The sequence below is a fragment of the Cnephaeus nilssonii genome (genome assembly GCF_951640355.1).
Source record: "Cnephaeus nilssonii genome assembly, chromosome: 13".
In the NCBI taxonomy this organism is placed as follows: Eukaryota; Metazoa; Chordata; class Mammalia; order Chiroptera; family Vespertilionidae; genus Cnephaeus; species Cnephaeus nilssonii.
This window is the reverse complement of record NC_137084.1, coordinates 33,470,895-33,484,142: the sequence shown is the minus strand read 5'-3', so window position 1 is coordinate 33,484,142 and position 13,248 is coordinate 33,470,895. Positions and strand designations below refer to the sequence as shown.

General features: G+C 43.6%; 1 protein-coding gene across 1 annotated transcript in view; it reads left to right on the top strand.

The window, feature by feature from the left end:
• Positions 1-13,248, top strand: part of SPON1 (spondin 1) — a 261,366-nt gene that overhangs the window by 93,284 nt on the left and 154,834 nt on the right. Inside the window, exon 4 of the mRNA XM_079787932.1 lies at positions 12,977-13,050. Within this exon, the coding sequence (XP_079644058.1) occupies positions 12,977-13,050 (74 nt within the window). The remainder of the gene's footprint in view (positions 1-12,976; positions 13,051-13,248) is intronic.

The following is a 13,248-nucleotide window of genomic DNA, read 5'->3' as shown; positions in this document are numbered from 1 at the left end:
GCACAAACACTGGAAAATATTTGGTTTTTGAGGACGTCTGTTGTGCTGCCCTCTGGAGGTGGTTACCATCTGCTTTTACTCTTGTTCCCACATAGAGATGAGGCAATTGAAGCCTACCCTCCCCCACCTTTCCTCTCTTCCCTCTCCACCTCAACTTCCATCCCTACTCTGTGACAGCTCTAAGCATTTCTGTGGGGACACATGCACTGCTTCATCTCTCAGAGATGTGTGACATGTTAATGTGATAACTCTGTCACCTTTAGGATAGACACCGTCATTGATTTGTTGGATTTTCATTTATTCCTTTCCTACATGGAAGAAAAAAAAGATTCGCAGTACCTTGTTTAATATGGATAAGGGGCTCCAGATTCATTCCCAAGTCCCCCATCTCAAGCATTAGTGCGATTTTTTTAATTTAGGTATTTAAAAAAAGAATTAGTCACTTGTATTCTACTCTGCATCATAATGAGATTCCTTTAATTTCTCGCCCACATATTTTACTCAGAAAACTAGACCTCTTGACCTTTCTTTCTTTTCCTCCCTGCCTCCTTCTCTCCCCCCCCATCCTTTCCTTTCTTCTTTTTCTAATCTATGAAAGTATTTCCTATGAGAAAGACTAGAAAACAGGGCAAATCATGCCCAGACCTTGTGGCTTACATGTGGCTCATGTCCTTGCTCCAGAACTCTTGGGAGTCACATATGATCATGGCTTACCTCTGATAAGTTTATGTGACATTAGGATGAGGTCAGATGCTATAAGAAGTGTGCAGATGTTGTAAAGAAGGAAAATGGGGCAAATCGGGAGTAAAAAAATGTAGGCCTTTTTTTGTGTTGTTGGGGGTTTTTTTTGTAAGTGTCAACTCAAGAGATAAGCAAAGTGGAATACATTGTGAAACCAGCAACTCCCTTTTCCATAAAGCTCCTTCCTTGGTTTAACCTCTTCCTGGCAGACATATTAACATCCTGCTTATTCCCAACATTGTGAAGGGATTTTGAATTCAGCCTGAATAGTTCCTTTGGAGAATAATGGTTGCCATCAGCCACACAGCCTCGCTTGAACAAGGCAAAGCAGACTTAACTGGCCTTTGTGCAGTAGGAAATGTTGCGTGACTTAGACCAGTCACTGTTTGCTGTTCACCTGCTCTACAGGTGCCACTGCTAATACCGAAGAGCTTGTGCTTCTTGCCGAAGCGAGGGCCTGTGGTAGACACTCAACACTGTGGGTTGAATATAAAAGAGTTGAATGATGAGTAAAGTCAGTGTATGAAAATATATCATATCAGCACACCTTCAATACCCCCTGCATGGTGGACACTGTGCTGAGTGTTAGAGGGGCCACAGGGATGCAAACAAGGCCCCTTCCCTGAAAGAGTTCAGAACTCAGACGGAAGTACACAATGTAAACACATTAAGTGGTAATACAAGATATTCAAGTTCAAGCAAAGATCACAAATAACCAATGCCCAAATGCCAAATGGAAAGTGAAGACCAGCAGTGTTGTAGAAACCCAAAGAGACTGAGGAGACAGTGAGGTGGTGATGGGTAAGTGGGGTGTGATTAGGCACAGAGGAGGCGGAAGTACACTCCTAATTTATTGAGTAGCATCAGCAGAAGCCAGGAGGGACCATGGGACACATGATCTGCACACAGTGATAAGGCAGGACTGTGTTCCGGTATTTGGGAAGATTCAAGGGGTGCCAGTGGGGTGACAGATCTTGAAGGCAGCTTGTATCTGGGTGTTCAGAATTGTGGATGTTTAGACAAGAGTTTGGACTGTAATCGATAAGTGAGAAAGGACCTGCTATGTGCAAGACTCTGTGGTGGAGTGGGCTGGGATGGGGCAGAGGTGGGAGATGGGATAATTAGGACTAGGGTGCCATTGCTGCCTAATAATCTGTGAAATGAAGTGATAATGTGCTTGAGGTGACAATTAATCCCCAGCAGAGTGTAGGTAAATCGGATGGGTTGGCAAGGAGAGGAGACTCCTTGGGAGGTGACTGCAATAATTGTACAGGGAGTCCTTCACTTAATCTCCCATGCATGTCCTTCCTGAGAGTGGGGTGGATAGGACTGGGGCAGATACTAAGAGACATGAAAATCATGGCTCCCAATGTAGGGCACTGGTTCTTGTAGAATCTCTCCTCAAAGCAATGTGCGTGCTTCCCATTTTGAGTACGTTTTCTTCAGGAGTTCAAGAATCCTCAGAAACCCATTCAGGGAGCATGAATCCCTAGCTAAAAACCATAACCACCCTCCCCCGAGTCCCTAACTCTAACTGCCTCTCCCTACACACAGGTCTGCTACTGTCCGAGAAACTCCCATTTCCACTGCAGAATCCCAGGTGTCAGTCAAGGAAGCTCTCTGAGGAATGGAAAAAAGAGCAGGTGGCCTGTGCTTAAGGACATTGCTCTGTCACCTGGACTGTTTCCTGACACCCAAGGGGACAATGTTGCCAACCCTGGCTTAAGGGAACCCACCGACAGGGGATCAGCTGAGGGCACGGTGGAGTGGGACCAACTGCAGGGAGCAATGACTGGAAAGCAGCGGGGAAGGCAGCATTTCCTCTCTAAGGAGGGGGTGGGGTGACTGTTACACCCACACCCTGCGCAGAGCAGCAAGCTCTCAGCAAGGAACACCCGAGAAACCCAGGAGCAATGCTCCGCTTTCTATTTCTTGTTTTCCAGCCCAGACAGGTTCTATTTCTGATCAGAGCACAGTCTGGAGAGAACGCAATTGAAGCCCTGGGTGCTCGGAATAAAAATTTAACCTTCATCTTTAGTAAAGCATAGATCGTAGTTGAAGATTGTATTAAATGGAATGACAGTCATACCATGTCACATACTTCCTGTCATTCATTTCAGACCCAGTAGTGGTTCTTAAGGTCAGGAACCTCTTGGAGAAGCAGACGAAAGCTATGAACTCTTACCCAGAAATATGCACTTGTGCACATCACACAAAATCCCTTCATCCTGAAACCAGCTGCAGACCCCAGAGTATGAACCCCGGGTTCAATAAGCCTTGGCCAGATCCTCTGCTAGCTTCCAGGTGCCCAATGAGGAGTAAGACACAGTCCTGGGGCTCACAGTCTGCCGAGGGTTTATAGGTGTGAAGAAGTTGGAGGAGAAAGCGAGGCAGGGGCTGACCAGCAGCTTAACTATATGAGACATTAGACAGAAGAATCATGGGTTCAACAATATCACAGAAACAGTGAACCTAGCCGACAGCCATCCTTTGATTAGTCATACCCCAGGTACCATTAATCATGTTGCTATATGCTGAATAACATGCTAAGGCTGTGTTTTGTTATTTTAAAGTAATTTTTCAGGGACATAAAACCTTACGTTTTTGTATTCTTAAGGGAGAAAGATATTTTGGCCTAAAGATATATTGTAAGATACTGCCTTCCCTCCAAGTTCATATCTCTTTGCAAGGTTAAGAAATGCCATGGATAATGAAAGCCAGAGAGAAGAACCTGGTAAGGGTGCAAAGATGCTAGGAAAAGCTCGAGTGGTTTAAAACAATTACAGGACATGAGAAATGGCCCTGTTTACTACCCAGAATTGCCTACCTGTCAGGGCTTCCACAACTGGGACTACTTCCTGCAGTCTATTTATTTTGTCCATGTGAGTTTATTTAAGATTTTTTTTCCAACGGATGACAAATTTCCAGCCCGTGATCTTGCAGGTGCCCCTAAGGATTTCCACTGTTTCCTCGGCCACGGTACACGGGCATGTGAAATCCTCCTCCAGAGAAAAAAATATTCCCCTCGCCTGTGTTTTCCTATCAAACTCCCCACCCGCTCCCCTTCCCCCTCAGCCACGTCCCTCTTCACAGTGGAGTGTGCTTACAGGCATGCCTGCTCTCTTCCTAGTCACTGCAAACAGGTGCCTGTCTGCCGCACCTGATGGAAAAGTCCCAGCAAGGGGCAACATGACCTGCTCCCCACCAAATCCAAGCCCTTTGTTAAGGCCTCGTTCATAGTGTCCTACTCCAAGATTCTTCTGACCAAACTGTCCCTGCCCCCACTCCTACGTCCTATAGTGGCTCCCCAGGGCAACCTGTTGGCCTGGTATATAAGGCCAACAACACGTGCTCCACAACTGGGAGTACTTCCTGCCGTCTATTTGAGCTGCCCTCTTCTGTACTCCCACAGGGTTCATATTTCTTCCTATCAGTTAAGCAGTGTTCATTTAAAAACTTGACTAATAGTAATAGCTTCAACACGTAGAGGCTTATTTTTCTTATATAACAAGAAGGCCAGGGGTAGGTGACTGATGCTATTGTTTCAGCACCTAAAAGATGTTAGGGCCAGTGTCTCTGTGATTTTGTGGCCATTTCCTCATGGTCACAAAATAGCTGTCACATTTCACACATTATATCTGTAATCAAGACTGGAAAAAGAAGGACGGCCAGGGTGACTCATCAATTTCTTTTATCTGGAAAGCAAAACTTCCTCAGAAGGCCTCCCCTATATCCTGCAAACCTGTCCTATGTTACTGAGGCCACATGTGGGTCATATACTCCCGTTCCCCAGCTTCAAGGAAGGCTGGGAAAGTGAGAGCAGTATATTGTGATTACCTTGTACCATGCCTCCCAAAATGAGGGTTCTGTAGGCATGGCAAAGGGAAGAAATGGATATTGGGTAGACTCTAGTGCTTGCTATGCACTAGATTACATATTGATTCATCAGATTACATATCTCTCTCTCACATCAAGCTGTCAACTAATTGGTGTCACACCCACTCTTATTCATCTTTGTACTTCTGGTTCCTCACGCAGCTTTGTGGCACCTACTCTGTTCAACAAAAACATGAGTAAATGAATGTCTTCTTGGTTTTAATGCCTCTCACATCTAAATTAGTTCTTTTAAGCCATAATCCAGTTTTACCCTTTTGTTTTTATGTCTCTCTTGTAATATGAAAATCAATGCCTCACTGTTAATTTTCCATTGATTTTGCAGGGGAGGGGGTAAAATTTTAAATTCTAGCATAATAGCATTGACAAGATATATGATAATGATGAGGTCTGAAATTGGACAATACTAAGAGAAAATGGAACCACAATAAACTTGTCATCCTCGGGGTGATTCTAAGAAGAAATACACTGAGCGCTAAAACTAATTTTCTTCTCATTTTTCGTTAAAATTAGAACTGGGGCTTTGTAGATGTAACTTTGTTTGGTGACGTGAATCAGGAGCTCAAGAAATCCAATGACCATACCAGGTTGGGAATGGGCTGTGGTCTTAAGAACCTGCGTGACCTCTTGGCCAGGTTCGGTCACAACCTAAACTGCATGTGTACGTGGAGCACCATGTGAAGCTGATGCTCCGGGTTCAGGCTGAGGTGTCTGCTCAGAGCAGAGGATGTTGAGGCCAAAGCCCAAGGATGGTGTGCCCGTCAAGAGACTCTTTGTTGTGCACCTCTAATGGCTTCAAAGAGCCCGTCCCTGGTTACAGACTCAGTATCTGGGACTCCAGGTCCCCCAGTGCCGTATTATCCTGATTGACCTCCTTCCTGCCAGTAATTCCCCCACTTCACCTCTTCCTCTATCTCATCCCCATCAGGGATGGCCTTCTACCTCTGAGTCCTCAGAGCACTTATGGATGATTCTCCATTGGGGCTCAAACATACACTGTGTGCTCTGAGAGTCATTTGGGAGTGCTCTGTCATAGAGTGCGGCAGCTCACAGGCAAGTTGAATGGCATGATCTGGCCGTCATCTAGCCTATTTATAGCCAGACTCAAGCCTGGGGGATTATACCAATGTCAATATCCTGATTGTAATACAGGGTGTGACAAAAGTAGTTTTACGGTTATAATACAAATACATAAATAATACCATAATTGATAAATAATAATCCAAGAATAAACTCTGTGTTTCCTGCACTCACAATTGAAAACCTACTTTTGCCCTACCCTGTATTATACTGGATTTTGCAAAATGTTACCATTGGGAAAAACTGGGAAAAATGTACAATCTCTCCATAGTATTTCTTATCACTACATGTGAGTCTACAAGTATCTCAATAAAAAGCCCACCCCCCCCCAAAAAAAAATTCTTCCTTGTCCCTTCTGTCTTTTGTTTCATTCACTGGCATCACCATTCTATTCCTCTCTCTAGTCATTGGGGTTTGTATATGGGAAGTCAGTTTACTTACCTCCCACTGTCTCACTTTTCTCATCTGTAAAACAGGGATAATAGCAGGGCCCACTCCATGGCATTGTTGGGAGGATGAAATGAGTTAATATCCATGAAGGACTTAGAAGAGTGCTTAATTGTGTTTTGTTTTGTTTTTAACAGTTGACCACTATCTTTAATGGCTAAATGGATGCTTAATTGTTAAATAAACAAAAAAGAAATAAAATATCTTGTACTCAATCTCCTCCTTCTGCCCCAGATCCAGTAAGTTCCTCAGTCCTTATACACTTTCCTACAACATGCCTTTTGGATTCTCTATTTCCACTGCCCCTCTCCCAGTTCAGACCTTCAGGGCCACCATCGTGCTTCCGCCTGGAGCTTTGCCAAGACGAAGTTAATCTTTGCTCCTCTCCCTCCCTTGGCTCCTCTATTATTGTGCTCAACCTTGAGGTCCTGTTTCATTTTCCTGTTTCTCTCTTTTCCTCACTGGGCTAGCTGCTCCTTACTAGAAGGCAACATCTCCTATTTATCTTTACATTTTCAGCTCCTAACAAAATGTCCATCACAAAAGAAGTGCTAGTAAATGGTTTATGAATGAGTGATAATTAAGCAGGAATAATCTCAAGGCAGCTACTAAAATTGCTTCTTTGCAGTAATGATAGAGGCTATACCAGTCTTTGAATCAATAGTTTTGTAACCTCACGCAAGGACTGTGGCCTTGCTATTGGGCAGACATGGACTTCGTGTGTGTGTGTGTGTGTGTGTGTGTGTGTGTGTGTGTGTGTGTGTGTGTTAGAACCCTGCAGATAAGCTTTCACTTTTTTTCTCCCATGGGCACATTATTATGGGCTACCAGAATGTCTGTTAACTCTTGGACAGAGCTCCCTGTCCTGAGATCCACCTAAAGCCATATAAAAGGTTGGTGTAAGCGTCTATAAGTATTTGTTAATTAACACAAGACCATGGTCAGGGTAGCAGTTGGCATCCTTGTGACATGAAATAAGGCAGATAGCCTCAATTCCTGATGATATTACCATCACTATGACTTTAATATTTTATTCCTGGGTCTTCCCACAGAGTTGTTCTTTTATGGTAGAAGGAAGTAGATGATACCTATTACAAACTGGATCACTTCTATGGAAAACATCCCTGAGATCATAGACAAATTTTGTAATGTATTCCAAGAAATGTTCAGTAATAGGAATTTTACTGGAATTGGGAAGAGGATTGACTAGAATAACCTGGAAACCACAAAGCCGAGCTTCATTTTGGCCATTCATTATCTCCGCCTAGAGCAGATAACCAGGATAGCCCCTCACTCCTCTCTCCACAAGGGAAGGTGACAGACCTGACATCAATCATAACAATAGCTACTATTTATTAAATACTAGAGGCATGGTGCATGAAATTCGTGCACGGGTGTGTGTGTGTCCCTCAGCCTAGCCTGTACCCTCTCCAATCTGGTATCCCTATCACAATCCAGGACTGCTGGCTCCCAACCGCTCGCCTGCCTGCCTGCCTGCCTGATTGCCCCTAACCAATCCCCTGCCAGCCTGATCAATACCTAACTGCTCTCCTGCTGGCCCTATTGCCCCAACTGCCCTCCCCTGCAGGCCTGGTCACCCCCAACTGCCCTCCCCTGCAGGCCTGGGTCCCCCCCAACTGTCCTCCCTTGCAGGCTCGGTTCCCCCCAACTGCCCTCCCCTGAAGGCCTGGGTAACCCCCAACTGTCCTCTCCTGCAGGCCTGGTTGCCCCCAACTGCCCTCCTCTGCAGGCCCGGTCACCCCTAACTGCCCTCCCCTGCAGACCTGGTTGCCCCCAACTGCCCTTCCCTTCACGCCTGGTCCCTCCCAACTGCCCTCCCCTGCTGGCCTGATCACCCACAACTGCCCTCCCCTGCCAGCCATCTTGTGACGGCCAACTTGTGTCCACATGGGGGTGGCCATCTTGTGTGTTGGAGTGACGGTCAATTTGCATTTATTATATAGGATGTTAGTGTGCCAGGTGCTTTGTTAAGGGCTGGTGGTTTAACCATTGCAACAATAATGGCTACCACACACTAAATATTCACAACATGCATGTAGTAAGGACCTTGCATGAATGATCTGTACATGGCAATGACCCAGCCACTGATGACCCATGTGTAGTTTTAAGCCATTTAATGGCCAAGTCCTTTAGTTTATAAGGTCTCCCTATCCCTTTTCAGTGAGAGCAGGGATCCCAGGCCCTTTCAACACTAGACAAATCCACAACTTAGCAAACTCTAACTTCACTCCAACAGGCAAATTCCCTGAGGAAAAAGAACAGCCAATAAATAAACCCTTCAGACAGAAAAGGGCCAAGCATCCAAGAGATTCCCAATGGCATTTCTGGAAATGTTCCACTTTAGGTTTAAAAGAAAACTTTTAAAATGATTAAGTTATTTAGAATCTCAATCTTCCGAAGTTTGAGAAGCTAACACACTGAGAAATTTAATTTAGATTTCCTTAACACACTCTCTCGTGATAAGAGAGCATTCAGTAGATCAGTATAGAAATGCTGTGCAATAGGACGGCCAAATTGCAACACAGAATGGGAGAAATTTGTCATTTTGAAATGCTAAGGGAATTCTTACTAACAGCTTTCTCATCTTGTAAAGCTATTATTTTCCTGAACGATAATATGATTTATAAATCTTAGCTGAGTTTTATACTTTCGATGCGAACAGACTTAAAGTGAAATGCATTTCCTGGGAATATAAAAGAAGCATCTTCTGCAATCAAGTGTATCCTTGGTCTCTGCTGGCATATTGGTAGGTGAGCATTGGTCTTCTTCAAAGTCCTGGGCGTAGCTTGGCTTCTTCCTCTGTACACATTTCCTGGGTAACATCAGCCACTCATGCTTCAACTTTTACTTTTGCCTCAGTAACCTCTATATCCACACTTCCCACCCCTTCATATCTCCCCTGAGTTATAGGTCCCTTTGTCAAACTCCCCACTAGACAGACCACCATCATATCCTACAGACAGCTCAATCTCAAATTCTCTCCTTTTCCCCGATCCCGTTTCTTCTCCCAATACTGCAATGCTCCTGATATCTATAGAAATAAGTAAGATACAGTTCCTGCTCTCAAAAAAATAATAATCTAGCACAGGAGATAGAAAAGTAAACAGGCAATTATAATATAGGTTAATCAGTGCTGTGGTGGGAAAAACCCAAGAGGCTGTGGCTGTGGTTCCCATAGGAAGACCAACCAGTCAAGGAATCAACCTGGGAAGTAATGTAGTTCAGTATGAGGTAGGTAACTGAAGTGTGAGAGTGTGAGAGTGTGAGAGTGTGTGTGTGTGTGTGTGTGTGTGTGTGTGTGTGTGTGTGTGTGTGTGTGTTATGTTGTAGAGTAATGAAGAAGGACAGAAGAAATCCCATGGACAGAGGCCCAGAGGTATAAGACCATGAAGACACATATAGAACATGGCTTGGATAGGATTGGATCAGGATGAGGCCAAATCACCAGGGCCAGATCAGAACCACATGTGATGTATACCACATTTGATCTGCACTGATTTTGAAATCCAAAGGGCATGATACAGAGCGCTGGCCAAGCACAGGCATGGAGATGTATGCTCAGGCTTTTCATGGTGATCACAGCCCAGGCTACAGGCAGGCCCACCAAAATCTCAGTTCTCCACAGTGTGTTCCACAAGATGATCCAAGGGAAATCAACCCAAGGAAAATTAATTGGGGGTTGCACTTTATAATACCTCGCAAGGCAATTGTACTTTTTCTACCTAATCTTTAATCCTTACAACCACTCTGAGCATGAGACCAACTGTGGACTTTGGAGGTAGACAGAAAGAACTTCAAAACCTTAGGCATGTTACTTTAACCTCTGCCATTCCCACCTGGAAGATAAGGGTGAAAATAGCCACAAGCCCTCATTGTAATCACTCTGAAAATGAGCATTTTTATAAGTTTGCCAAACTTGACCTAAAGTGACATGAAGCTCCTTATAGTTTTATTTACCCTCTTAGTATAAATATTCTTACATTTTGCAGCAGCATATTAATGTGTTTGCTTATGGGGATGTTAATGGCATATTGCCATCTTAACTTTCTAATATCTGAAAAATTGAATTCAAAAACACATCTAGCCCAAGGGTTTGGGGTGAGGAATTTGATGACCTGTAATATATGTAAAGCATAATATATATGAGATAAGTACATAAGGGGCCTCCATGGCACGGGGACAAGCAGGCACAGTGCAGGGGCTCAGAAATTACCACTACTGTCAAAAGGAGCGAGTGAGCCGCCTTAGACTTTAGAAAACAAAGGATGAAGGAAACTGAAACCTCTTATAGGGAATAAATATTTCTATCTCTGGACTCCCAAATTTTTGCAATCACATTTTTGGAAAATTTGAGGATGATTTAATTTTTCAAAGTGAGGTCATGCTTTTAAGTCATTGACTTTGCCATTGTTCTCATATTTACAGCAGGAGGAAGAAAATGAAAAATATTTGTTATAGACGCTAGCAAAGGTGGGTTTTGGGAGAGAAAACAGCACAGACAGGGACCTGGTAGAGTGGACAAAGTGTTCAGATAAGTGGCATAAACTTTTCAATGTCTGGAACCCAGGGAGCATGGCACCAAATGGCAATAAATGAAGCCAGAGGGATGTTTGGGAGAAACTTTATGAAAAGCCTTAAATACCATAGTAAGTTTATATTTATCCTGTACATCAGGGGTTTTCAAACTATTTTGACAAGAGAATTTTATTGAGACAAAATTTGATTGGCATGAGAGCTCTGTATACTGCAACCACACATCAACCCATTTTTACTCTCTGACTCAAGAGTTTTTTCAAAAGAGCAAATTTGATCATCTCACTCCATAGGACACACTCTTCAAATATCTCTTCAAGCTTGGAGTAAAACGCCATCTCCTTGCAGGCTCTGGATGATGTGGTTCTGCCCACTCTCCAGCTCATTTCACACCACCTCTCTGGTTTGCCATTTGTAGATTCTCCAATGAGTCCTGACCCTCCCACTTCAAGGATTTTACAAAGGAGGCCTTCTCCCTTGCTTCTCCCTCCCAATTGCCTAGTTAGATTCCTTCTCTTTCAAATCTGTGCTTAGCCATCTTTTCTGGGGAGACCCTTTCCCAGCTTGGTTAGATCCCCTGTGTTATATTCTCCCAAGCCTGTGGACTTCTCCATTCAGCACTTAATCACAGTTGTGTTAAATGATTAGGTAAGGATTTAGTTGTTTGATGCTGCCCCCCACCCCATATACTGTAAACTTTCAGAATGAAAAGTGGCCCCATCTGTCTTGTTCATGACAGTGTCCCTGGCCAGTGTCTGGCCACTAAATGGGCCTCCAACAACTATTTTTTGAAGATATACCAGTATATTCAACAAGAAGGCAGATGGGGGAGGATGCTGCTTTGGTTGAAATGAGCATAGAGCCTTTGGTTGAAGCAAGAATGGGGGCCTGGAATACTTCCCACTAGGCCTTCTCCTTGCCTTCCACATGGGTCCCTGAAGCCCTTCTCGGTGGGAAACACTTTGAAAAGCATTATGGGATATTCGGACTAATAAAAGGCTTTGTTATCTGGCTATGGGGTGAGAGTAAGTGTTCTCAAGAGTGTTCTCTTGGCCTGAGGAAACTTTCTGCTTGATGGTCAACAGAATGGATAAATGATCAAAGTAGCTTTGTGCAGACAGGAAGCATATTTCATTCATTTATTTCAACATCTTGTCTCCCCTGGGTGGGGAAAGACTATAAAAGACATATGTAGACTAGTCTGAATTTTAGCCTTTTATGCAAGACAGGGTGTAGAGTAGACGTTTCTTTGGAAAGTCATCTTGGCCCAGGCCCAGACCAGCAAGAAAACTGCCTCTGTACTCGGCAGATCTGTGCACACTTGGCCCCATTCCTAGGTGTGAGATCATGTGACACAGGGCAAATTGTGTGACTCTATCACTCGTTCAGTGTGGTCAGCTGGGATGGAGTCAAGGGCTCCCTTTACCTGTTTAATAGGGTAAATCAAAGTAAAAATTACCTTTTGATTGAGTAGCACTGCTAAAGAAAATCAATAGAAATGGCTGGAGATCCACTGGCACTGTCTCAGCGTTAAGCATAGTAGAGTTTCAAATTACTGGAACACAGGGTTTGGAGATTCAACTTATGTGAAGCTAGCTCAAAATAAGTAGTCCGGTGGGTTAAAGGAGAAGTAGCATGTCTAATTAAAGAGAAAATATGTGCTGGCCAACAGTAAGTCATTTTTCAACCTCAAAATATTCTTTCCAGATTCTACGAGTCTGTGTTTGACATGTTTAAGAGAGAGATATAACAGCTGAAGTTGTCTTTGTTCAGAATGTAGGAGACGGTTTTGTCTAGACTTTCAGGAAAGATATAGAATGACATTTTCAGAACAAATCAAAATATATTTTTAAATTCCTTTTTTCCCCTTCAGGAAGAGGATTTGAAATGCTTATCTGATTTGAATTTGGTTGATCTACAATGGCCTCAATAGTTTGATATAGAGTAAAATGAACCATTGAGAAAAGTTATTGAAAATGCTGTTAGTTCACTTTCTTCCTTTAATATTAGCAGCAGCACCAGCAATACAATTACTAATATTTATTGAGTGGTTTCTAGGTTATGTGCTAAGCTCTTAGCATATAGTTTCTTATTTAGTTCTCATAGAAATCCCATGAGATAGGTATTATTATTGTCAATTTTCCAATGGAGATACTGAGGTACAGAGAATTGAGGTGATTCACCCAAAGCCTCACAGCTACCAGTGGCCAGGCAAGGACCTGACATCCTCATCACTGCACTGTGTCTTCTTTCCTTACAGGGCCAGCATCGTACAGAAACGCATCATTTATTTTCAAGATGAGGGCTCTCTGACCAAGAAACTTTGTGAACAAGGTAAGAACATGCAGTGGGAGAGAGCCAAATAAATGGAAGGTGGCTTATTCAGTCCAAACACCTGGCCTCAGGAATTAACATGATGTGCTTTCTGAGTTCCTCCGGGTCCTGCTTCCTCACGTAGCTCCAATTTTTAATCTGGCTGTGTGCTGTGGATAATTGGATCCGCCTTAAGCTCTAATTACCCAGCTTGGTTCC